The 27,199-nt window shown below is 40.1% G+C and overlaps 1 protein-coding gene across 6 annotated transcripts in view; it reads right to left on the bottom strand.

Moving 5' to 3' along the window:
• Positions 1 to 350: 350 nt before the first annotated feature.
• LOC120730908 (glutaminase kidney isoform, mitochondrial-like) overlaps positions 351 to 27,199 on the bottom strand; it is a 37,461-nt gene continuing 10,612 nt past the window's right edge. For 2 of the 6 annotated variants that reach the window (XM_040027497.1, XM_040027501.1), the window contains 14 exons: positions 27,010 to 27,089; positions 25,171 to 25,334; positions 23,546 to 23,604; positions 19,049 to 19,081; positions 17,958 to 18,016; positions 17,323 to 17,389; positions 16,378 to 16,428; positions 15,851 to 16,027; positions 14,652 to 14,783; positions 14,082 to 14,174; positions 3,818 to 3,879; positions 2,599 to 2,675; positions 2,258 to 2,321; positions 351 to 1,395 (listed from right to left, as the gene is read on the bottom strand). In XM_040027497.1, the coding sequence (XP_039883431.1) occupies positions 1,248 to 1,395; positions 2,258 to 2,321; positions 2,599 to 2,675; positions 3,818 to 3,879; positions 14,082 to 14,174; positions 14,652 to 14,783; positions 15,851 to 16,027; positions 16,378 to 16,428; positions 17,323 to 17,389; positions 17,958 to 18,016; positions 19,049 to 19,081; positions 23,546 to 23,604; positions 25,171 to 25,334; positions 27,010 to 27,089 (1,266 nt within the window). In that variant the 3' untranslated portion in view covers positions 351 to 1,247. Of the gene's footprint in view, positions 1,396 to 2,257; positions 2,322 to 2,598; positions 2,676 to 3,817; positions 3,880 to 7,163; positions 13,863 to 13,918; positions 14,175 to 14,651; positions 14,784 to 15,850; positions 16,028 to 16,377; positions 16,429 to 17,322; positions 17,390 to 17,957; positions 18,017 to 19,048; positions 19,082 to 19,846; positions 23,403 to 23,545; positions 23,605 to 25,170; positions 25,335 to 27,009; positions 27,090 to 27,199 lie in introns of those variants that run through there. The other 4 variants (XM_040027502.1, XM_040027498.1, XM_040027499.1 and 1 more) reach the window with 4 other exon arrangements.

Here is a 27,199-nt window from a genome sequence, read left to right as displayed (position 1 = left end):
ATCTGCATAGCACTGAAAGTGTATACAGCATTTTCTAATACTGGCTAAGTAAAGCCTGTATCATATAAAAAGTATTGGTCCAGTACAGAACCCTGTGTAACTCACTTAACTCACCTGCATGAAGAAGACTCTCCGTATACATGCACAAATTGGAAATTAATGTTTGGAAATAATTGCTCTGTGCCTTTGAACACTTTGAATTTCCATTGATTCAGCTATCAGAGTTTGTCATCTCACTCAAAGACACTTTGAGAGTCAGACTGGAGGAGCCAGGAATCAAACTACCAACCTATAGATTAGTGGACAACCCACTCCACCTACTAAACCACACCGTGTGAAACACAATCATATAGAGGTTTCTATTCCAGCTTTTTATTTGGCATTTTTCCATGAAATACATGAACTCCAACTGACACCATGAAAACACTCACATGGACATTAAATTTAAGTATGTAGTTTTGATTATAATTATCGTACGTGTTGTTCATGTTTATATATTTGCAAATTAAATTTCACGGGTTAAAAACAATGACTATATTCCACATGTGGAAAGAAAACATCTGAAAATAATGTCTGAGAATTACCGCACAAAACCAGATCAGGTTGTCACTGTAAACATTGCCCTAAAATGTATGCCAATCAACATTATATTGATATTATAGTCCGCCCAAATTAAATACACAAATGTAACCATGCTGACAAAATAAACCACAAAATGCAACAAATCACACGATCTTCTGTCCGTCTCACACGTCCGTCTGAAATGAATTTCCATCTTTAAAAAGTCTGAAATAAATACAAACTGTTTCTATTGCAAGTTTTTCCACTGAAAAATACATTCTGGAGTACAATCTCTGAGAACCTGCTGGTGACCTCGCAAATGAGCACAGAGGCAGGAATGTAAATCAAGCACACCCGTAACTACACATCGCATAATTTACACCATAATTTCCACACAGTTTACAACACATGTACAGTGAGAGTAAAACTAACAAAATACTAAACTAGTACAAGGTACATCCTAGAAATGTGGTTTACAGTACTGTGAGATTACAGGAGTAATACCGTAAACACTTTAGATATGAGTTTAAGCCGCTCACGCTCACATTTCGATAGACGTGAACAAGCAACCATTTACGGCCAAAAATCAAATCACAGCAGAGCAGCTAAATAATTCAACAGAAGCCTGAGCGTTGGTCTACAAAGTTTTTCCTCCTCCGGTCCTCCGTAGCAACCTGCAGCAGGTCTCACAGAAGGCTGTCCAGGCTCTTCTCAGGGCTAGTTTTGTGCTCGTCATCGGAGGGCGGGCTGTATTTCTCGTGGTACTGCTGCAGCATGGTGACCACGTCGTGGTGGCCGAAATGCACCGCCTCATCCATCGGCGTGTTCCCCCATCTGTGCAAAAACAAATTAAAAGGTTAAAGAATACACTTTATGTTTGATAAAAAAAGAGAGATGTAACCCTGCAGGTGGGTATGGAGGACCGAAAACACCCAGAATTAAAAGAAACTATTAAAGGAAATTAATAACCAAGATTAATATTCATCCATCCATCCATTTTCTTCTGCTTATCCATTTCAGGGACACAGGGGGGCTGGAGCCTCTCCCAGCTGTCACAGGACAAAAGATTAGGACTAAAATTAATAGTAGATAAATTAATAATAAATAACAAATATGTGTAGGCATTTATTAGATATTGCATGAGTTCACCTTCACAACAATTTCTCAATTTATTTATTTTAGAAGGAGTTTGCCTAGCCTAGCAAAAAAGACACGCACACAAAAAAAAACTACAATATGTTGCAAAATAGGGGAAAAATGTACAAATACTATTTGGCTTCAATTTAATAATTTATTTATAGAATTCTAGCCTCTATATTTTAAAACTTTCTGATTCAGATTTACAATTTATTATTTAATGAAGCAACACATTTCTTTGTGGCCAACCCAGTGGCACACTGCCTCATTTACATAATGGGAGAGAAATTATTACACAAATAAATACACATAAACTGATGGTAAACTGGTGAATAAATAATTTAGCATACAAAAATAGATTATTATTATTTAAAATGTTTCATTTATTTATATTATTTATGATTTTGGCACGTTTGGTTCTCCACAGCTATCAGAATCTGAGCTTGGAGGATGAATTTTCTTTATTTTTTAAACACACTGAGACTTTTCTCAAAGGCTGGAAATTCTGCTTCAAAGCTCATTATTATAATCAGTATAAATACAGGTAGTAAAGACTCACCTGTCTCTGGGTACTGGATTCACCTTGCAAGCCTCCAGCAGAAAGCGAACCACCTCTATGTGTCCTAATGGAAGCAGGGCAGATGTTACAAATTACTTTTACCTTGTTATACTGTGAAAAGGGTGCATGCTTGATTTTAATTGGCTCTCCTGATGCATAACTCCTCTTAAAGACTGCAGCGTCTGTATCTTATGTCTACTTCTTACCTTGAAACTTTGCTGTTTCCATATATGTAATTTATATACATCATGGAAACAGCTCCAGACCACAGGATTAGACTTTAAAGAGTATTTGAGGGCGAGCTGTGTCTATTTACTGACTGACCTCAGGCTGAACGTTACCTTCAGCTGCTGCAACGTGCAGGGCCGTCCTCGAGTCGTAGTCCCTCTGCTCCATGTCCATGGATGACAGCGCGAACCTGCACACACAAAGGACCAGTAAACAACTCTGTATGCACCTCTAACTGCTGCACAGTTCAGAGTCTCAGGCTGGAGGTTAAAGAACATCCTGGTGTTACAGCCTGAAACATCTTTTCCTAGGAAATTACCTTCAGAAAGCAGCAATAATACATTTTATATGGAGAGCTGATCTAGGATACACGATTTCCTTCTGTTTTATGACTTTTGGAGCAGTTTTTTGTTTTCTGTTTCTTCCAGAAGTTTCAAATAACCAAGCAGGGCTAGAGCCACAAACCGCAGTTCCTCTAGTGGCCACCAGAGGCTCCAGCACTGAGTCAGCCCCCACAGACTGCAATGTTAAAAGGTCCAACTTTACAGCAGAAATAAACATGTTTACAGCCTGATACAAAACACCTTCATATCAAGTTTACAGGAGGGGAAATATTTTAATAGCTTATAATATTTTTTAAGGGTTAAATTGAGGGGCGTGGTCACTCTGACATTCATCATTTTTAGATCCTTTGAGTCCCCAAAGCAAACAAACGCTGAAGCATCACAGAGGTTTACAGAAGGTTTTACAGCTACATTAAAATGATAAGTGAGGCTTAATCTCCATGGTGAAATCTTAGTCGCCCTCACAGTGCTTCTTTCCCCATTTACACACCTCTAACCAGCATAAAATTACTCAACAGGTAAAAGTGAATTCATTGTTGAAATCAGGTTAAATTTACTTCTTTGTAACAGCCTGAAAACACGACTTTCCAAACAAAAGTCTAACAACCAGACCGAGCCCATAAAACGACATCCATGTTTGTTTGCAGACTCTTGTAGATTCAAAAAATGATGAAAAATATTTTAAGTCCTTAACTCAAAATTGATCGTTAACAGGTGAAGAAGGCTGCAAACATGGATGCAGAGCCACACTTTAAACTATTTTTGAAAATAGTGCAAACGTTTCATGAGACTTTCATGAGGTCAGATGTAAAAACTCCACATGGACACCTGTAAGTTCATTTTTCTGCCACCTGAGGTCACCAAGGTGCTTCCTCGTGCAGCCAGAGGAGTCTTTCTTTCATGTAGATGTTATTAAAAAGCTCCACTGGGGGGGCGAGATGTGACTAATCTGAAGATGGATGGATGGATGGATGGATGAGCTGCTCACCTCCTCAGGGCTGATACGTCCCCAGTGTAGGCGGAAAACAGCAGGTTGATGACAGACTTGACCTGTGGACGGAAACGGGACGTTTTCAGGGTCACACCATTAAACCAAAACACACAGGCAGCTGCATAAGAGCTGAAAGACTCACGAAGGAATTACTCCACACACATCTAATCTAACGCCACACATCTCAAGCAGCACTGAAAGGAAGTCAATCACACATTTATTTTTTATGATTATTTTGGAAGAAATTAGTCATTTAATCACCACAATGCTATAATTCAACAGCACTAAATATTTCAATCACAGATCCACGGTTTGGTCATAACTTACCACCAAACAGGAATGAATCATTTCCTATGAGCAAAACTTCAAAGTAAAACATGTGAAGAAAATAAGAATACAAACATGGAGAGGGCTCTACAGAAAAAAATCAAATCAAATCATTAACATTCAGTTTTTAGTATTTCACATTGTCAGAGCTACAGTCTGTGAATTAATGTTGTTAATCCTTTATCAGAAGGGTTGCTGGGAGAGTTTCTCCTGAACAGGATTATTTATGTGAGGAGAGGGCTGAAGAAACGTAAAGTTTTGGTCCAAATAAAAAATTTACACTATCGAAAAAAAGAGACAGGGACTCAGAAAACCTGCAGATATTCATCAAAACAGCCTAAAATGGACATTTTTAAGACTTTGACCATCTCTGTATTTTGTTATTCTGATCTTTTCGCTCCACAGTATCATGTTTTGTTTTCAGATAATCTTCTGTACTCGTTTGTACCAGAGTCGTTGCAGTGTTCATAGTTTTCTTTTAGACTTTTAGTCTTTCTTTAGCTTCAGTTTATTCCAGAGTGGATTTTCTTGTTTTTAATTAGTGTTTTTCTGTTTTACTGCAGGCAGCGCTTCACTCATTCATTCACTCGTGAGGACTGGTTTAAAGAAATGTTTATGCTAATGGTTACAACCATCTTTTCAATACAATTTGTGTTTGAGATTCAAAAAATAATCAGTCTCGCACAAAGCCTGTAAGTGTCCAGTGTCATAATGTTTCTCTACAGGGTAAACTAGTTTCACATCTAGTTTTAGTTCTTTAGTTTTAGTTAAGTAAATTAACCTTGGTTTGTACAAATTGGTCTTCGAGAGAAATCTTCTGATTGTGTTGTCCTAACCTCGTCCTCGTTTGGTAGTCCAATGAAAATATGCAAACTGTGTCAGAGAGGCTAAAATAAACATGAGCACATACAGTTTTATGATTTGTGGCAAAAATGTGCACGAGTAAATATTTTTATTGGTACTTTTGAACTCGGCATCATTGAATTAGGTAATATTAACTAACATTAGGCTTGGAATGTGACAGGAGCATTTACCTCTCAGAGTAGCTTTGTATGATTCACAGTCCATAATAATCCTTCTTTATTTTATCTTGGGCCTTTTTTTTTTTAACTCAAAGTTCTTTCGTGCAAAAAAACATAAATGAAAGTAAAACTAAATCACCTGGATGAACAAATTTTTATCTTATGTTTACAAAAGCAAACAAAGGTTCAACATTAACTTAAAGTGGGGCAATTAACCAAGATGGCTACTAAGGTGCAAGTACGTAAAGGAAGAATATTCTTTAAAGGGCATGCACAAAGGAAACAGCTGGCAAGGGGCGCAGTGATTGAAGGAGATGGAAAGATACCAATAAGTTGGAGGGGGGGGTTACTTAGGCAACCAGAACCTGGAAGTCTGCAAGTTACCAAAGTGATGCGTGACAGGTTGCGTGGTTTACAGCAGCGGTCCCCAATCCCCGGGCCTCGGACTGGTACCAGTCCGTGAGTCGTTTGGTACCAGGCCGCGAGAGTTGAGGCTCAGGTTTTTATCAGTTTTCAGCGTTATTTTGTTATTGTTTTGATCGTTAACTCTGTTTTCCTGGGTCTTTTCACGTGTGTTATGAATAAATCTTCTTTTTTTCGGTACCGGTACTAGTTTTATTTTGTTGTATTTATCCGCGACACATTAAAGGCCGGTCTGTGAAAAATATTGTCGGGCATAAACTGGTCCGTGGCGCAAAAAAGGTTGGAGACGGCTGGTTTACAGGTCGCCACAAAATGAGCACTTAAGATTTACCCCATCCTGTCTTCCTTCTATCCTGTCTTCCTTCTCTCACCCCAACCGGTCGCAGCAGATGGCCGCCCCTCCCTGAGCCTGGTTCTGCCGGAGGTTTCTTCCTGTTAAAAGGGAGTTTTTCCTTCCCACTGTCGCCAAAGTGCTTGCTCATATGATTGTTGGGTTTTTCTCTGTATCTATGAAGCACCTTGAGGCGACTTTTGTTGTGATTTGGCGTTATATAAATAAAATTGAATTGAATTGAAAAACTCGTGACGCCTAGTTTAAAAAAGTGATTAAGCTGATGGTGATGCCCATCTTTTGTATACAGTCTGTGTTTGAGATGGTGAGAATAATCAGGCGACAGGGTCTCACATACATGACCTTTAATCAAAAATTAAAGCCCACACTTAAAGTGGGGCCATTAAACCAAGATGGCTACTGAGGTGCAAGTACGTAAAGGCAGAATATTCAGAATAATCAAAAGACAGAGTCTCACACACGTGACATTCGAAAAACAAATCGAATTAAAAAATAAAAGCATTAACTCTCTAATGTCTCTCTAAAAGGTAAACCAGGCACCTTAAAACCCAGGTGAACAAAAACACCTGCAGACGAGCCGTAAATGCGTTTGCGTGTCAGAATGCAGTAAAACTGGAGTACTGATGGTTGACTGTTGGAATGAGGTGCCTGTGCTGACGTGCTGTTTGGTCGACAAAATATTTCCACTTCAGTTTCAGAAGTCTTTTGGTTTGTTTAGATGCAGCTTTATGAACCTAAGCTGTGCTGCCACGTTCTCATTAGGGAGACGACGCTCCTGGCAGCTCTTCCAAATAATCCATGCTTGTTAGATCTTTTTTGGGCCAGCCTGAACCAGCTGTCTTGAATGTTTACTAATTATGAATAATTTTTCACGCTGTATTACAATGGATTTAAAAACGTTTGGTCTTACAATCCTTTCCAGATTGATGGTCAGCAACAGGTGCTTCTCTGATCACTTCCATCTTTCCTCTGAGGCATTATGTTAACACACCTGAACGCTCCACTCACACCTGATGAGCAGTTAATGAAGTGCATTAACTAGCAGCACCTGGCTGATAATTTCAGTGGAAGCAGTGAGGTTATATTTACATAACTAGAATAATGTGGTGAATTCTTAGGTTATGTCCTGATTCATAAACCTTAGAAAGAGGGACGACTTCATGAATCTTCAAGTTAAGGGTGTTTTCTGTTAAAGAACCGCTGCGAGCTCAGATGGGGAGACGATTTAAAACAGATGCTTTATTTCATTTCATACAAGAAACAACAAGGCAACAAAAATAATATCAACACCATTTTTACTGTCACGTCTGCACGTCCAGAACAAAGAGGCAGCTCATGGAGACTTCACAAACAGAAACATATAAAAGTCTGACAGCTGTGAGCTGGGAACTGTTTGGTTTCACATTTTCAGGTCAGGAAGCAGCTCATTTTATCTTCTGCTTGTCTTTATATAAAAATCTAACCTCACAGTTCCGAGGTCACCAAATTTTGATGGTAGTGATCACTTTTAAATCTTTTATTAATTTACAAAGGGATAACACACATGTTCAAGACACAAATTAACAAAAGAGAGACACTGAAAAGGATTCAAACAAGGATGAAAATTCATGGAAATTGACAAAAAAAAAAAAAAATCATGCAGACAACAGAAAACAAACTCATACATGACATGAAGGTCTGTGCAAAGATGAGTCCTTTTGTTAAATTTGCACCATTAGAATTTAATCATCTTTGATTTTCTAACACTCGGGTTTGGATCGAGCCGTTCTTCATTTTATCTACTTTCATGGTGCAAACCGAACAAAGCTTTACACGGACTCATAATACAGATCTGATGATTTCCACTGACGCTGCATTCAAAAGCCCCGCTGTCACGATTCTGATTGGAATAATCAGGTTTTTTTTGTTTGTTTTTTTTGAAGAATAACACCAGTGTTGGGTAAGTTACTTTTAAAAAGTAATTAATTACTAATTACTTAATCAATATTGTATTTAAAATACTTATCTAATTACTGTGTCTGAAAAGTAACTTAATTACTCAATAAGTAATTTAACTAAATACTTCTTAGTCTTCTTTTAAAGACGGAGACTACAGTACGCAGCGGTAGCATCTGTTCCACAATGTAGCCTGCAGTCATTTTTTTAAGCTCACCTTCAGACGCTTTCTGTGCTGCTGAAGTAAAATCAGGTTTTGCCTGCTTAGCAGGAGTTGCCGCGGTGTTATCCATGGATGATGAACAAGAATCACTCAGAAGTGTTCGTCTGTGCTCTCCTGTCAGGCGCTTCAGTAGATTACTCGTGCTATTAACAGCAGCCAATAGTTTTTACATATTACTGTAATATTCTTGTCTGCTTGTTTCAGAAAAGTGAAGAGACGGGAATAGGTCCATTTCATAAAACAGCCACTCGCTTCAGCCGAGTCCGACATCTTCCGCTTTAGAATACGACTATGCAGCAAACTGGTGCGAAATGACGCGCAGCTGCACTACAGCGATGTTAAAGCGGCAGAGTTTATTTTTGCCTTTAGAAGATAAATTATTGAAATTAAATAATGATATTCAGCGAGTTTAATTATTTTACAATGTAACGCAAGTACATTGTAGGTAACTGTAATTAAAATACCTAAAAATGAACAGTAATCAGTTACTCTACTTTTTCAGTGGAAAAGTAATTTAATTACTAAGTGTGTTTTTCAGGTGTAACGCGTTACCCAACACTGAATAACACAAACACAAGGTTTATGTGTTATTCTTCCAAAACAAAGAAAGACAGATGCGATTGATAATTAGTCCTGATTGGCTGGATCGGTTTAGTCTCCCTCCAATGCTGGTCCCTTTAGTTTTTATCTCTGGCTCTCAAATTCAGATTTTTGTGCCAATGAACGGAGCATCAAAGATGTAAAAGTCAATATTTTAAAGAAGAGGAGAGCGACTCGTTTTTCGCTCACGGCCAAAAGAAGGAAATGCCGAGCTAAAACCGAGCGAATCAGGAAAATAAACTATTCCTGTCAAACCGACGAGCTGCGCAGCATTTAATCAAGTCCTAAAACAATTAATTACGTTAGTCTTAAAAGTGTAGTTTTTTTAGTGAACTGATTAATGAAACGTCCATAAAAACAAAAAAAAGGAACTGTTGTTATGGTAAAGGCCTCGCTCACATGTGAGGGAAGTAAAACAAGCGATTGTGTTCTTCTTCACTCGTCTCTGTGGTTGCTTGCTCGTAAAAGTCACGCACTCTGGAAAAACTCTGCACATATGGTTGATTTAAATGGGAATAAAATGAGCTTTGTACGTTAAACCGGGTTCAAGCTACACAGTATTTTTATCTCCGTATGCTCAACGCCCAGGATCTGTGTAGCCTAAACCGGCATACGCATCGCCTCCTCATTAGATCGGTTTTCCAGTGACTCAAGAGTTTGTACATTCAATAGTTTTACTAGAAAAATAAAAATAAAGTGCAGCTACATCATAATTTTCTCTAATTGTTTGGCAATTATATATATATTTTTAAAATCTCTTTATAATAATTTGCATTTTAAACGCAGTGTCAATTTTTCATAACTAACAATTCAGCTAAAATCAGCAAAATCAGACGAACAGCGAACTTCACAACCAACAACACATGCGGGGGAGTTCATTTAAGTGTTCATACATTTGATTACTACACGAGAAAATAACTTTTTTATGTGATAATAATCTTCAGATTATAATAATCCAGCAACACTGATGATGGCTGAGGCTTTTGAATACGTTTCACCTGTAACACCCACATGACGAGCAGAAGTTTAACGGAAAAGGAAAAAAAAACAAAAACATGCCATGACAGTAGTAACATGGTGGTAACGGCTCCAGCAGCATCGCTCTGAGCTCAAACCTACAAACACATGTACAGTTTCAACAGTGATTAATAAACACACACCTCCTCCTGCTTCACGGTGCAGAGAAATCTAAGGCATCCGCTGGCGTGACATTTATGTGCAAGTACTTATATTTACCGAGGAGCTCATGTGATAAACCCGGAACGTCTGAAGTAAAAATTCAAACACACTCTTTGGTCTGCAGCTGAAGATCACTCGTGTGCAGATGCACAGCTGATAGCTACACACGCCTGCTGCTACGAACATCCAGAAATAAGAAATGTTGCCTAAACTGATGAGACTAAGACTGAAAACTTCCCAAACAACACTGAACGTTGTTCCTCGAGCTGGAACATCGACACTCACCGGTTAACACCTCTTTTCTACAGATTTATGAATTTTTTTTAAAATTTTAAACAAAGTTTTCAGTGACATATAAAGAGAAGAGCAGCTCCTCAGCAGACTAAAGCTTCTAAAACTGAAAGGGCCAGACTCACTAACCATCCTGCAGTCAGGATTTACTGAAGAGACCCACCAAAACCTGATCTGGTTTTAATTAACATGATTTCTTCAAGTTTGTGGCAGGTGGCTTACTGCTGTTTAAGCCACACAAACAAAAATCATGTTTCATCCTGCACCTGACGGGTTGCTGGGAGCATTAATGTACTTGGACAGCCAGGCGGAGAGGTTATCAGAAAGGTGGATGTTAGTTCAGAACTAAAACTTCAGCAGGAACCTTTCGAGCTGAGCTCTGCGTATTTCTGGTCAACAGTAATTGTACTAATACTAGTAATTCTGGTACTTTGATGTAATAGAGTAAAACACAAAACGGAAAGTCAGAGGGAGGGAACAGTTGCTTGCTACATGATTCGTGTAAAAGCCATGGATGTGTTACGGGCACAGGTGAGGTGATGGGGCTGCAGTGTTTCAGGATTTTAGCCACATTTCTGCACAAGTGCCGGTCCCTCATGAAACTGTAGCGCACAGAAACTTATTTTGTGTCTATTAATGAGAATCGGGCAGGAGTGTAGTGAGATAGTCTTATAATCTGATCTGCAGGTGGAGTTCTGCAGAAACTGCTGTGCACAGACGGCTTTTAGTCGGATTGTTTCCTTTGACTTTCATAAATTCCTGCAGTCTCACACAGTAAAAGCATCATGGCACAACAGCGGTAACTCAATGCAAACATAAATAATGGCATGTGACGGCACATCCAACATGTGATCCGTTCTCCTTCAGCTGTCTCTCACTGACCTGCTGCTTATGGAAACAACTCCACGTGTGAAGCTAGCCATGCTGTATTTTTTTGGTTAACAGCTCACTCGCACACTGAGCAGGCTCGTGTTTGACTCGATAATCGCTTTGGTCATTACTGAAATGAACTGTGGCTGAGAAAAAGGGTTTTATTTGATGACTTTATCCTGTAACTGGACTAGAGCAGATAAAAGCCTCAGATTAAGTTCATCCACGGTTAGTACGTCTGATTTTTTTCTGGAAGTGTCAGCTCCGTCTGCTCGCAGAACTTCCGACGCAATTTCAGGTGAGGGACATGAATCGTCACCTTTGTAGTAAATAAATGCTGCATTCACATCTAGCAGATTTATTTCTACATGGAGACATCGTGTTTGCATACTTTTGTGAGCTGTGCAAGGGAGTTAATGGTTGTATGAAGCCACGAGAGACTTTAACTGAACCTACACGACTGACTTTACTCGCCTTTCCTTCCTCAGAATTCAGAAGCATGTCAGGAAGCTGCAGGCAAACAAGTCAAACCTAAGAAACCGCCCAATGCTTTTGTCACCTGACTGCGAGAAAACTGCCCTCTGTTAGTATCAACCGCATCATCAAACACAAACAAACTCAACTCGAGCTGAAAGTCCTCACGACTTCTGTCTGTTTCATAGTCGAGTTAATGTCAAAGAAATGGAAGCAGGCACAAATCAAGTATTATTTTAACAGAAAACACAAAGATCTGCAAAATAACGCAACACTTGTGAATGACATTCGTTAATGTTCTTCATCTATATTTTAAATCGAGGAGCCAAATGTCACAAAAGTGGGAAATAAATAAAAATAATAATAACCAGGAAAATAAAACATATCAATCACGGCCAAAATATTCTTTTAATCACTCGTAACACACCCCTAAATTTAAAGTCAGTGTTTACTCTCAAGCAGCTGTTGTTTTGGGTCGTAGAGTGAACGCAGCGTTAGCCGACATTGTTAAAAAGAAAACTCTGACGTGATGAAGAAGAAAATAAAGATAAAAGTGTGTTGAGATAAAACGAGAGCGAAGTGCGTACGTTACACATCAGATCCTTGTCACGTCGCTAAGGCAACGAAGCAAATGGAGGTCATTTGGAGTTCATAATAATAATAATAATGATAATAATAATAATAAGCTGATCCCATTTTTCCAGCACAGACAAAATCAAAAACAAGTTTCCCAGTAACCGCTTCACCAGCAATAAATAATCCTCTACATTATTTATACATAAATATGAGGGTGAGGAGACGATGCCGTCGCGTTGCTGGGAGATCAGGCGAGGTGGGGGCGTCTGTTTTTGTTTGTTTGTTTGTTTTAAAGTTTCACTCGATGACTTTGTCCATCCTATAGACTACAGTGGTGGAGCTGTCCTCGTTCGACTCAGTGGGGGACACCTTTTTCCAAAGAGGGGCTTTCAGAGCCAGCTCCTGCTGGAGGCTCTCGTAATCCATAGGTCCGAAGGTCTGCTGCTGTTATTGACACGGATAATAAATTAGTCTCAAACCTCCGTTTCTGCCTGCGTTTATGTGCTGGGTGGATCGCTGCAACACTTGGAAGTAAAATGGAGCCAAAACAGTGCCATCAGTTTTCACAGTGTTTCCCACACATTCAGTAGTGTTAATGGAGCACTATACACCGACAATACTGCATAATGTAATAACACAACACACCTGCTTGCTCATATTGACAACTTATATCCCTACCAGGGGTCAGACATCTTTGTTTATAGAGCTATAAAACACTTTTAGGCCCTATAGTAACCGAAACACAGCTGATGGAGTATAAAGAGGCTAACAAAGTCAACAGCAGGTGTTAATTTAAATCTTTAACCACATGTGACTCTGCAGCGGGGCATTTTCATCACAGTAAGACCACGCTTTCTTCTTCTTTTTTGCATTAATAAAACTAAAATTGTTTACATTTTTGTTATTATTACCAACAAAATGTAACAATAAGCTAGCATATTTACGCTGGCTCTGACACAGAGTAGCTATAAAGCTCTGCGCCTGCATTAGCAGAAGGAATCAAAGTAAAAGAGCTGGCATAATAAATAAAGTAAATTTTACATATAGCATTATAGAAACTTTAAAAGTAGTATTTTTATACAATAGATTAGATTCTATCTAATCAATAGATTGTGATTAAAGTCCAGCAGCAGATTAAGCAGTAAGTCAGTAACTCAGCAAACAAATCTGTCCACAAAATCCTCTTTTTCCACTTTTACATTTGTAGCTCAGGTGACTCAGGACTACACACTTAGGACACTTCCACACTGACCATCCACCTGAGCAAAACAGTTTTCTTTCAGATTTTTAGAGTTGACGAAATCCTGCCGTTATTACACCTGGTTCACATCATCCGACATGCTCGCTGCTTGTTTCTTTTTTTAAGCATTTTATTCTTCAGTTTTTTAGTCGTACTAATGAAGCGAGCTAGAGCTTTTAAAAAAAACACGGTGGTTAATCAGAAAAGGAGAACATTAATTTCTGATCATTTCAACCCATTTGTGTTTACTTGCTTAAACAGAAAGTAGAGATGGCGAAAGCCCGGATGCACCCTGGACCCCAGTTTTTATAAAGTCACATGATGGAAAAAGCCGCAGCTACGTCAGCAGAGTAACGGAAAAAAGCTTCACCAGTGCTCGCCATTGTGGAAGTGCACGCTACGGTCTGAAGAAATACTTTAGTTTCCTCAGAAAAAGGTTCTGGGCACTCTGAATGTAAAATGTGAGGGAAACACTGCATCATCTACCAGGCATGTTCTGAACGATCAGACTGAGTTTGGCTCCAGGTGTCTTTTAACTGAAGATTTGGCTCCTTGTATGTTAAATATTTGCAGTAAACGAATATACTCCACTCACTTTATGCAGCTCTTCCACCCGAAGGAGGAACAGGGACAGTTTAGGGGCTACTGTGCGTGCAGTTATGGAGGTCAGTGCAAACAGCTGAGACTACAGGAAGCTGCTGGAGAGGTGTGCTGTCACATGAGCCTGACGAGGCGACATTTGTCCTTACCCGCTGGTCGCCTCCTTCTCTGCGAGGGTCGTGCTTCTTGGCGAAGTGCCTCAGATTGTCGTAGTTGTGGAAGTTGAAAAGCTCCACCAGGTCCTGAAATACAAAGACAGAAAGACTATAACTAACAAAGCAGCTGAGAAAAGCTAAAATGGTGTCTTGCCACCCAGTGAGAGGTGGGAAACTCCAGCCCTGCCACAACCCTGGACTAGGTAAACAAAAGAAATGATGGATGAATGAAAAGAAAACAAAAACGTAAACAAAATTCAATTAAAATTAAAAGTGAAGTCTTACATCTTGTGTGTGTTAATGTGACGCTGAGCGGTTCAGACTCGTCTAATGTTTTGGGTCTGATCTAAAATGACTGCTGCTCAGACTTCAATGCAAAGTAGCCGGGGTGCTCGTTCGGATATGAACCACACTAATGGGAAAGAGCATCCCTGCAATGAAAGGCCACTTTCAGCTCCTAAAAGCAATTCTGCTCCTTCTGCTGCTGTAAAATATTTAAGTTAATAAACAAGGAGGTGCAATATTGTCTCGAGGCGGAGTGTTTATTCTCCGGGCGTCACGTACCGTGCAGAACTGGATCCCTCTGACAGAGTTGCCCAGCTTGTCGAGCGGAGGCGACCAGCACACGATGCCCATCACGTTGGGCACAACCAGCAGGATCCCTCCTGATACTCCAGACTTGGCAGGCAGGCCGACCTGCAGCAGGGAAACAAAGCAGTTACACAAAGGCTGGCTGTGTGTGCAGAAGCAGCACGACGGTGACAAAGTACATCAACACAGCGATGGTAAATCTCACGATACACTGAATATTCTCAGAAATCCCTAAGAGTTATTTAGATTTTTTGTGTCAGATCCAAAGCAACAGCGCCTTCGTTTTTCTGTTCAGTTTCAGAGTCCAGAAATCCGTCTCCCACCGACTCAGGATGAAAGTCGTTGTGCCTCGTTTATTGATCATTTCCTCTGAGATACTCTAGCTGTGGTTTAATGTGAGAATTCATATGGTTAAAACTACCTAACACAGATAATCTAACACTATTACGACTTTAAAATCTGATATCCAATCACATGGGCCCTTCGGTTGAGGGTTGTTAATACAGTAAACACTGTATTAACAGTATTAATACCATTGTGGTGCTTTTTAAAAGTAACAGAAGACATCTCATTATGTTTAACAGTTTTAACTGGGATGGATTTTGAATGCCATGCTTATGCAGAGCTGGATTATCACCAGAGGAAGCTCCACGTTACATTTTGAATTGTTGGTTGCACCAGAAATGTTTAAAGACAAAACTCTGTCCGAAAACAACAACAACCCATGCTTCAAAAAAAGAACGTTAGCTCTTGAGTAAGTCTCCAGAACACTTATGTCCATTTTTAAGGACAAACACTCAAACTTTTTTCCCTGTTTGCTCTCAGTTTAGATGATCAGTGCACCTGATGAAGCCTCGTCTCCTTCCTATTCCTTTTCATTTGTTTTTTGAATTTTAAGACATGTGACATCATCTCTTATTTTGTTTAATATCTGCAGTGCTTTATTTAAAGTTTTCATTCACTGTTATATTTTTTAAATCATCCTGTATGGCACCTGTAGTGCTTCTGTCTGCCTGTTGAAGGACTCTGTGAACTATTTTTAGGCACTGCTGTTTAATAAATTGCATATTCCTGCAGTTTTAACAATCATCATTCAAGTCTAATTAAAAATCCTGAAAATACAAACAGTTAATAAATCAAAACACCAGTAACCTGTGTTGTGTTTCACTCACATGGAAAGCAAACTGCCCTGAGAAGTCGTACATGCCACAGGAGTGCATCAGACTCAGCGTGTTCCTCACCGCCTCTGGGCTCAGCACGCGCTCGCCCGTGATTGGGCAGATACCCCCGTTGGCCAGGGTGGCCGCCATGACACTGGCACTCTCACACGTCACCTCAATGGAGCAGAGCTGGAGAGGCAGAGACAATAACTCTGTTACTGCACCTTGATTTACAAAGCGAGGTGACAGAAAAGTGAAAGTAAAGGGTGGAAATGATGGAAATAAATCCATCTGATTGGTTTGGGAGATACTGGAACAGCATATAGAGGTAAAACCATCTGTGTGTGATCAGGAAGCTATGTATGTATCACACAGAAAGAAGCTGAAAGAAGCAGTGGAAACAACTGGTCAGGAAGCTTTACTCTTGAGGATAAAAATCAATAGCAGGAAGCAGCTCAGCAATGAAGCAGGAAAACAACCTAATGATATCCTCTCATTAAAAATGTATAAATACTGGAAGAAGCTAAAGTTACACTCACTTGAAAGTACAAGTCCAGTACAGAGGTCATGTCTGTCCCCTCTGGGAAACACTGCAGAGAGGAGAAAAAAACCATTTAATAACCACGCTCTCATGCTGAAGAGACTTGAAAGCATCAGGTACAAGAGCCAAAGGGCTGAAACCCTTTAAATATGTGTTTCACAGTCTCCACTTCCTCTAATATGCATCCATCATCTCTCCATCATCTTTGATCCAGTTCTTCTGGTTTATGTTTGTTGAGCTGAGCAGTCACAGCTTACGAGTGCCGTCAGCCCCATTAAAGACTCGTTTTACACCAGACCACCTGATCAAAGGTTTACTGTTTCAAAGAATAACTGTTGTTTTCTTCACAGGAAAAAAAACCCCAAAACTCTTTTCATCTTGTTCTTTCCTCAGAAACACATGGACTTGGACACACGGTGACTGACTGACGTCTTTCTTGCTGTCTTGCATCTGTAGATGAGTTTATTTCTGGGAAAGTCCAGCTGAACTTGCAGCACTCGCGCTAATCAAACGAGGAGCTCGGCCAGAACATGGCTCACCTTGTTTGATTGTATTTATGTGTTTATGTTACTGATCTGTGATCCCGGCAAAAACCAGGCTGCTGTGTCCTAGATAAGAACAACACCACTGAGGTTTTTTTCTGTTCTAAACTGGAAAAACTGCAGCGTCAGTTTTTCCATTCATGAGTTTAAAAAGTCTCAGGGGTCTCAGCTGACTCCTACCAAAAGGCAAATCAGGAGGGTTACAATCAGCTGAATCAAAAATATGCAGATTTTTCTCATTTATGCATGAACGTATTTAAGGGGCGAGAAGCATTACATGCTGAGCTGCTGGCTGTAAACTTTCAAGTTTCAGTGGCAAAATAAGCAGAAACGTGAGGCCCGATTAGTTTAAACTCTAAATTCTCTCCAGGTTTTCAGAGAGGAGAATCACAAAGACAAACCTTTTTTTCTTTCAGGTAGTAGCCGATGGCGAAGTTCCTGTCTCCTGACTCACGCTCAGACTGGAATCTGTCACACAAAGAAGAGCACTCCCATTACAGATGAAGGTAGCGTGTGTGTGTTATTTCAGTGCTGTGCTGGTATTCACAGACCTCGGCCTTCATGTGTACAACATAACCACAGCTCATGCAATCATGTGATGACACTGCAACACGAGCCGTCATAAATCATGCAAACCTTTAAAACCTCATCAGCACCTGTGGAAGTCCTCAGCACACAACAGATGTGGGTCACTGAGGACCAAAATGATGTTTCTGTAAACAGTTTTCAGCCTTTTTGTATAAAGAAAAGGTTTTTTTTACATTATTAATTATTATTGTTGTTGTTCTGAGCAGGTATTATAAGACAGTTCTGCTTATATCTGACTTCTCGTTAACATAAGCCATTTAAAACATGGCCTGTGTGCTTGTTAATTTGATCCCAGTTAATTAAGGTGTTTTTCACAGTTTACGCTTCCTGTAATGAGCCTGTGAAGGTTATTACGGTGGTGGTTAGGTCAGCTCGGTTCGGGGGTTTGCAGGGCAAGGATAAGTAAACTTGGGTGATTTTAAGGAGGCGATGTGGAGGGAGGACTTACGTGGCGTTGCTGAAACCCACATACTCGTTTCCCGCCATCTTTTTCAGAAAGTTCATGACCTGGAAGGAAAGCAGGAGGAGAGTCGAGATGAAAAAATGATCCAGAGGTTCATGTATGGAGGTCAAACACTACAAATGATAAGAGCTGCCAGCTAAACAGCACATATAAAACATCAAGAGTCCCTCTAAACTTATTCAACACACACAGAGGTGCAGATAATTAAACCTCAAGAGAAAATTCAATGTTTGACACCTGTTTGATTTCACGAGTACTGACTCTTTCCTACACGAGAGCATCGACTGCACCAATAAAAACATTTATGAGGAGGAGGGGTGCTGAGGGTGCTCACCAGCCTCTCAAATAATGGCTACAAGAAAAACCAACACAGTGGCAGTGAATGCTCAGGTTGACCCTTCAAAATGAGGAGTCTGAAACAAATGAGCAATGTCACTTTTATATACATCCACTGGTCATTTTATTAGGTACACCTTCAGCTCTGCCATTATTTATCATGTCATAGATTCAACAAGAGATTTTTGTCCATGTTGACTTGATGGCATCACACAGTTACTGCAGATTTATCAGCTGTACATACATGATGTGAATCTCCCATTCTACCACATCCCACAGCTGACCCTACTGTCTGAATGCCACAGCAGAAATCGAGTCTTATCTCGTCAGACCTGGCAACATTTTTCCAATCTGGTATATCCAGTTTTGGTGAGTCTGTGTGAACTGTACCCTCAGTTTCCTCTTCTTAGCTGACAGAAGTTATACCCGGTGTGGTCTTCTACTGCAGTAGCTGAGCTGGTTAAGCTGGTTCAAGGCTCGGAGATGTTCTTCTGCATACTTTGGTTGTAACTGTAAGTGTTATTTGAGCTACTGTTCTATACTGATGCATCAGCTCGAAGCAGACCGGCTGATTAGAGAGTTGTGCTTTGAAAAGGTGTACCTAATAAAGTGTCCAAGAAGATTTATTTCACATTTTAACGTCAGGCTATGATGCTGTTAGATGAACAAATCACACCTTGACAAAGAAAATATAAATGAACTTTAAATACTTGTGGGTCAGAGCTCTGACCAATACTCACATAGTCAAATTTCTCTGCGTTGCTTACACTTTGCTGCGGAGAAAACAAAATAAAGAGTCGTTAGCACGGTTCATTTATAGAGAGAAATCTCAGAGGATAAAGCACGGCATCACAAAAGATTTTATAAAATGATAAATGATAATTCTGACCAACTAGATTTACATAATTAGCAGGCATGAACAGATCTGATTACAAATAAAGTGTAAAAATCACACGAGCTTTGCCAAGAGTTCAACAAACTATTAATGCGATCAGTTTGCGGATAGATTACAAAGAGGGAAGTTTGAAGGGAGACTTAGCAGACGTGTTCATGACATCTCACTGATTCCAATCCAAACAGTCAAACCTGTTTTTAATATGTATGACAGCCCTGACTGTGTGCATGTTTCTACAGTAAGTCTGCAAGATGTGGGTGTATGCAGGCAGGTGTGTATTATAAGTTAACACTGTGCAGGTGTGTGAGTGTGTGTATATTTGAGGTGAAGAGGGAGGGAGGGTTGGCCTTCGTCACAGCTTGTAGCTCGCTGATGTCCCGCAGAGAAAACACAGCAAAGGAAAAACAAAACAAAAAAAAACATGGCCACACATGCACATTTAAAGTGCTGTAGCACCAGTTTTAACTTTACTTGTAGAGTTTTAAAACTGTGGCGCTGATGGAGATGTTAAAGAGTCACTACATGAAGTTTCTACAGAGCTGATTGGAGGAGAATAAAAAAAATAGAGAGGAGGGAGGGGAAGAGGATCGGGGGAAGTGGGAGAGAATGAGGAGATAGATATGGAAAAGGAAGAAAAAATTACCAACGTCATTTGACCTGCTGCTGCAGTCATTATTTCCCACAGTTCCTAAGTCTGCAAAATATGCAACATACAAAAACAGCAACAACATGTAGCCTTCAAGCAGCATGTAACAACAGTTTGGGGGCATACTGCCACGGCAAGCTCCTCACGGCGGGTTTCCCCACCGAAGGTTAAAGGCTAACTGTGCAACCTCACCAACGGCTTTACAGTTAAAATCAAAATAAAAAGCAACACATTTAAAAAAAAAGAGACACTGATGAGCCGATGTGGACACAGACACATGTTCTGAGTTTGAGTTTAAGGCCTGAGGACTTCAAACTGCATCATTAATTAGTAAGAAAGCTGTGAGTGAACCTGTCTGATGGCTGTGAGCGTCTAAGGAAGTCCTCTTTGTATCACATGGTGGTTCAAAAACACAGAACCTGATCAGCTCAGACTTTAGTGAGGTTAATGTTAACTCGAGCGTGCCTGCAGAGCCGGAGTCCAGACATGTTCAGTAAAAGTTTTATGATTCAAGAAGCAGCGAGTTCAACCAAGCCGGTGTTGAAGCGTTAAAATCTGCAGTTCCACTAACGTCCACTTGAGGCCGACTCAAGCAGCGAGCCAGTCCCTGCAGACTTCCGCGTTAAATCAACTTTACAGCAGAAATAATGTTCGGAGCCTGATATAAGCAAGTCGTCTCCCAGGCTTCACCTCAGCCTGTGTTTGTGCTCTTGGAGTCTCTTTAATTCAAATAAAAATGGCGGCTGAGCAGTTAATTGTACTAACAGACCATCCAGGAAGGATGGTGCAGTTTAGATGAGTGAAATTAGAGGATTTTATTTGAATGTTATTCAGCAGTTAGCAGCTATCTGTGCACTGCACCCATACAGTTTATGCTCCTGTTCAAGTCTGGTAACTTCTGACTCCAAATGTTTAAGTTCATCTTTTTTTAAAACAGTTTTTATGCATAATATTCAGCACTTTACTTTTTTTTTTTTTTTAAAGATTTGTGGCTTAAACCAATGTAAGCTGGAACCCACAGCTGCCCTTAATTAACAGTATTATAATTATCTAAATGATTCTTTATGTTTCTGTAATTGTTAATCCACCTGTATGTGAAAGCTCTTTAATCTAAACTGTATTTTAGTGATAAAATATAATTATTATCGTTATCCATAAATTTTTGAACTTATTCTTTAAAAAAAAAAAAAAAAAAAAAAAAAAAGAGAAAATAGTAAAGAAGATTTTTTTTTATTAAGATGCCAAATTATTGTTATTTATTTGTATTCCTGATTACTTTCTGACTTCTCAAAGAAATCCCGTGTGAGAGCTTTGCATGACTGGGTTGATGGTGTTAGTAAAGCCGTAATGTCACATGACAGTAAGGATAAACTGTAGTGAGAAAAAAAATTTTAGTCCTGATTTTGGTGCAAATTCAAACTTTTGAAGCAGTTTAATGGGTCTGATGGGTGTCTCTGTCCGTGCTTTACAGTTTAAACATAACAGAGGTGTCAAAATACAATGTGTGGAGGCTTTTATTGCCAAACTTTAATTGAGAATCAGTGCAGCCTATTTTTCCCTGGTTTAAGAGTGTTTTGGCTGACCTAAACATGTCCAGACTCCAGCTCAGTAGGAAGCATTTAGTGACTCTGACACATGAATGATAAACTGCCTGCAAAACAAACAGTTTGTTTTGGTCCTGAGAAAAACGATCCAGCTCTTAATGCTAAAAGCTGCGGGTTGCTTTTAACACCAGGGTCATTGAACTGAAACACAGAGCAGTCGATTCTCTCCAGATTTATTTTATATCATTCAAACATTTAAAAAGACATTCAGGCGTTCGTCCATCTGATGACTGATTTTTGTGACTTTTAGTCTCGCATCTGCTCTCTCGAATGTTTCAGTTTTCATTTTAGCTTCTTTTCGTTCATTTTTACTGCGATGCTCTTATTTTGTTATAAACCAAGCTCTTCCCTTTTTCTACCTTTTCTTTAAAAGCACAAAGTCATGCAATTAAATTCAAATAAAGCCGAGTTGGAACAAATGTTTGGTCATCCATCTACAGAAAGTAAAGGTCAGATTATTAATGGTTTAGAGGGATTAACATTTCCTGCAGTTGCCTTTGCCTCTGGGTTGCAGTGCAATTAATCAAAATCTAATTAAAATCACGATTTTACAATACAGTGCAAAGTTTATTGTTTCAAAAGTTCAAAAAGTCTGTGGTTTTTCCATCGGTTCTTCTTTGCTTTCTGCTCGTCTACCATGCAGATCTCCCAAACACTCACCTAAACTCCCTAATGTGATGACCGTGTGTCACTTCACCTCCTCCGCCTCTTTTGTCCCTGCGTTTATTTGTTTTCATTTGACTTAAATTTAAAATTCATACCCCTGTAAAAAGACATTTTTTAAATTTCAGTAAATAAACGTGATTACTATTTTTGTCGTAAACGTGGAGTCCTGCCTTATTTCAGTTCGGGACCAAAGGACCGGAGAGAAGACAGCGTTTAGTCTAAAAGCATTTTTGTAAATGAGCCTGCTGCTGTCTCTGTTTAAACTAATTTTGTCCTCTGCCTTGATTTAAATTAGGAGTGTTAAGAGTCTGCACTCCCCTTTGCTCAGCTGCTGTTTTTCAATCACGACGCAAAAGCTGCGTGATAAACGTCCCTCTAATGTGAAGCTAACAGATCACGAGGCAAAGTGTAGTGACTTTAAAAACGGTTCATCTGCAGGGTGAAAATGAACAAGAAGCACAAATAGAAAAAAAAAAGATCGAATGAACAATGTTACAATAACATGTGGTCACTGAAAACACACAGACCTGAGCTACCTTTAAATACAAAAAGATCCAAATCACTCTGAAGAGCTTCCTTCTCTGGACTGCTTCCACTCAAGTCCAATAAAAACTAAAAGTAACACCTTGAATCTTTGGCAATATATCAATGCAGCTGGGATGAATCACTTAATTAGTCATACAGGATAAAGTCTAAGTGCTGGGGACAGAAAAAAATAGGTCACCTCCAGAAAAAGCTGCAGCAATCGATCGTTAAAGTGAGTCATGACGCAATAAGGGGGGTCAAACATCTACTTGAAAGGCTTTAAAGTGTTTTTAAATGTAACTCTGCCAGAGGAAAAGCCTATGACAAAGCTGGCATTTAAGCCAGGTTTAATATCTCCTTTGTTTGGGGGGTCAGACTGTGAGCTGCAGCTGGTTTGATCTCTCACCAGAAAACTTACTGAATCTACGTTAAGGCTGAGATAAAATCTGAAGGTGTGCATTTTAACCTGTGCTTGCTCTCCGTGCAGGTTATTTTTAGTCTGTGTGGTTGAAGCGTGTGAGCTGGAGCAGCTAAGTGTCCTTCAGGAGGGATTAACGAGACTTTTAATCACCACAACAGGACACACGCCTAAGGGCAGTAACTTACAAATACCTCGAACTGAGTCAGTCGTAAACACGAGAACACAGTGGAAAGAAAATCATGAGTTTCACAAGAATCAATTAAATAAGTCAGGAAATGGCAGGTAAATCATTAAAAGCAGGTTAATTAACCCCCAGGCCCACAGCCTTACATTACCCCTCATTTTACCTCACTGATAAAGCAGCTCAGTGACGCCCACATTACAAGGAATTTTCTGAGGTTTGAGAGGAAGTGACACACAGACTGGACGTAAACGAACACAAACACACAGAGGAGGAGGATGAAGTGTGACTGCTTTTACCTTTATGAGTGAAGTACAAACAATAGCGCCAGCATTCACCATCGGGTTGTGCGGCTTATCTGCAAAACAACGAGAGCTCCGTTAGCGTGCTACGAAGGATCAAAGTGCAAACATTCGGCCTGAGAGCTGTGCATATACACAGATCAGAACACGAGGGTCAAGTGCATACACAGTAAACACTGATAATACAGAGAAACACAGCGGAGGCTGTAGCAGCTGAAACAGTCTCAACATCGGATTTGAAATAAATAAATACAAGTATAAAACCGAACAAGTCTCTATGTAGCTTGCAAAAAAACAGATGTATGCAGTCTAAGGAGCTGAGAAAGAAATGAACTATACTTCTGTAAGTTTTGTGTATATATGTATATATATGTAATGCTACTGTTAAGTGTTTATAAGCAAGTTTTTGTTGTTCATACAGTGGACTAACAAAGATTAAGAAAAAAAAAAAAAACACTCCAGACCTGCTAAAAACCACCCACAGGGCAGATTTTTGCTGTAATGTGTAAAGAAAAGTGCAGCCTACTGTATCTAAAGTGTAACTTTCAACCTGACTGTTTGATTGCAACTGGCCGCTTGTTGATGTTTGTGTAGCTGTAAATGCAGGAATGTGCTGGCGGGCTGACAAAGTGTGTTGCAACTTGCTGCTGTATCTGTGGTATGCTGCTGATGATCTAACTCTAACCGTCAGGACTCTGTGTACATCACACAGCCCAGTGAGAACCATCTGTTTGTATGGACAAGTTTAAAACTTATTGTTGTTACTACTGTACAGGAGTGCAGTGTTTACAGTGTTGTGTGAGTGTGTGTGTGTGGAGGCGTGGGCGTGGACAGGGACATAGTGAAAAATAAATCCAGCACTTTCCTCCCTCAGATCTCTGAAAGAGCTTGAACGCTTACATCACCTGAATTTCCTTGTGGTCATGTGATCTGCTTACACAACATTATCCCCTTGCAGGGCTGCCCTGGCAGAAGGCGGGAAAACACAGGAAGTGACCATGACATGTCTGCAGTGTGAGCCTCAGCCTGGGGATTCTGGCATTTCCTCTCAAAATGCCCATTTTTGAACAACCCAACCACGTGTTCTCCCACAATGCATCTGACTACTCACAGCTCTCACACTTGTTCTAACCAATGCTACAGCTAGCTGAGCAGCGATGGCAGGCCGTGATAGCCTCCCCCATCAAGCATCGCAGTGAGATGCAAGCGCACGTCCTGATAAAAGAAGCCCTTAGTCTTTATTAGCCATGAGACTGAGGTTTAATAAGCTGAACTGTTTTTCCACACACCTACACACAAAAGCAACACACGTCCCCTTTTGTTGGCTTTTTTGGGCATGTAAAAAAAAAAAAACAGCTAACACAGACTTGTTAAAAAACACCTATTCAGGGGGTCAACATAGGCCTGCATGTTTTTAACCCTACAAAAAGGTAGTGTGCCAAGACATGTGGCCAGGTGAGGGGGCTGCTTCGCTGGATTTCTGACTCATTGTGATTTAAGAACAGCTGACCCTCGCATCGTATCTACCACTTAAGTCTTCCGCCAACTTCCTGTACCCTGCACTAGCTCTTCATCGCTTTACTTGGAGGACAAGGTTTAATAAAAAGTCCAAGACAACTCACCATCTTCATTCAGGAAGAGCTTGTTGAAGCGGAGGCCGCTGGGCTCCTTCCCGATGAAACTGTGCACGTACTCCGTGCTGTGGTCGTGCACGGCGACGGCATACTTCAGAGGCTTCACACAAGACTGCATGCAGAAGGGGACCTTAGTGTCTCCTACCGTATGTCTGCAACAAAAACATAAAGATAGGACGTTATCAGAGCAGGCCGCAGGCTGCGGGTTCAGTGATTAGAGACAAGAAGAAGCCAGAACAGACACGTGAAAACAGTGAGTGTTTCACAATTTGTAGGAAAGGCACGATAAACTGAAGTAACACTGTGTAAAAACAAAACCGTTATCTTTACAACTGTAAAGGTTTGTTAAACAAACTTTTATGAAAGTATCAAAGCACTAATCAGAGAACAGGTTGATCAGAACGCCTCCTGACATAGTTACTGAGAAATGGTTATTTCTTTACACATGTTTTGTCTTTTCTGGGAAATACAAGTGGGATAAAATCAACAGTTTTAACCAGCTTGAACCAGGACCGCCATACAATAATTAAAAAACAAACAAACTGGTTAATCTAATGTTTCTCTGAAATATAAACACTGACCTTCACAAAGATTACTGCACTAAAACAGGTACTATAACGTATAATGTAATATAACACCTTAATTTTTTTTCTGCGGTTGCCTGGTGACTGTAATGATTTATTTCTGCTGTCAATGACCTGCTGCAGGGAGCTATGCCAATTGAAGATTAATTGTCCAACAGAGTTAACCTCTGGGTGACCGTGTTTGAGCATAAAGGTGATTGCATAGGTCGCGCTGGTGGGCTGCAACTTGTCTCCTAGCAACCATTCTCTCACAGATTGGTAAAGACTTGCAGATAACTGCTGTTGACTTTATAAACGCAGATTACCAACAAGTTGCAATTCATCTAAATCAGTCTGTGCCGATGAGCTCAACATGTCAGCATCTCTTTGGAGATGAGCATATATACAAGCAACTGAACTCGACTCAGCTGCTTGTTTTCTGATTACGTTCCTGTGTAAGAGCGTTCGGTGTCATTCTGCAGTTAAATTGCTGTCCTTTAGCAGCTTTGTCGCTATTTGTGGAAGAAATTCCGTTTCAGATCTCTGAGGTTCTGGCTGGAATCTAAATGTAAATAAATAATGTGAATTTCTGATTTCTGATTTTGCAGACAGCAACAGATTTGCGATTTTCATTGATTTAAAGTTAATTTTATCAAAAACAGTTTACATGAAACTCCAACTTGACTTTGTTTTAACTGCAACCTGATAACAGTCTGACTCCATCTTACTGGTGTTTTAATCACCATCACAGGCCTAGTCCCCGTCTGCAAAGCAACTACATCAAAGGTAACACCATCACTATTCTTTGGGTTGTGCCACCAACTCTAACAACTAATTCTCTCCCAGTATGACTCCAGTAAGGATGTTAGGATTTCGGGTATTTGCATCCTTGACCTTATTCATTCAGTCACTTTGTACAGCTCGTGACCACAATTAAGTGCAGGACTGCATATCAACAGGTAAATCCAATCAAAAAACAGCAGTTAGAATTTACCGATCTGCTGTGGAAACTTCTGTTTCTTCTTCTTTCTTTAGGTCTTAAAAAATCTTAAGATGAGATGAAGGTGACAGAGTAAAACACAGCACCATCTCAGGATCATTAACCAGGTTTACTGAGGTTTTAATAAAAAACAATGCGTAAAAACTGTCCTGTTAGCGTTCCTCACTTCACTCCTGGAACATTATTGTGTTATTATTTAACCAGCAACAGTGTGTGAGAACCATTAAGCGAACATTAAGTATTAATGTGCTACCAGCGTCTCACCTCTGCCCGTCCACCGTGCACAGAGAGACCGCCCACAGGTCGGGGCTGAACTTGGCCAGCTGAGGAATGTAGTCTGCAACCTGAAAGAGAGGGCAGGCAGGTGAGAGAGGAGGCAGGTCACCTTACACTGCTGATGTCTGCCGAGGCTCAGGCTTCAGCACACAGCACACACACAGAGCTGGTAATACAC

Source organism: Simochromis diagramma, unplaced genomic scaffold (genome assembly GCF_900408965.1).
Source record: "Simochromis diagramma unplaced genomic scaffold, fSimDia1.1 OVJJ01000343.1, whole genome shotgun sequence".
Classification (NCBI taxonomy): domain Eukaryota; kingdom Metazoa; phylum Chordata; class Actinopteri; order Cichliformes; family Cichlidae; genus Simochromis; species Simochromis diagramma.
Note: the sequence above shows the minus strand (reverse complement) of the source record. Positions and strands in the feature narration are given on the sequence as shown.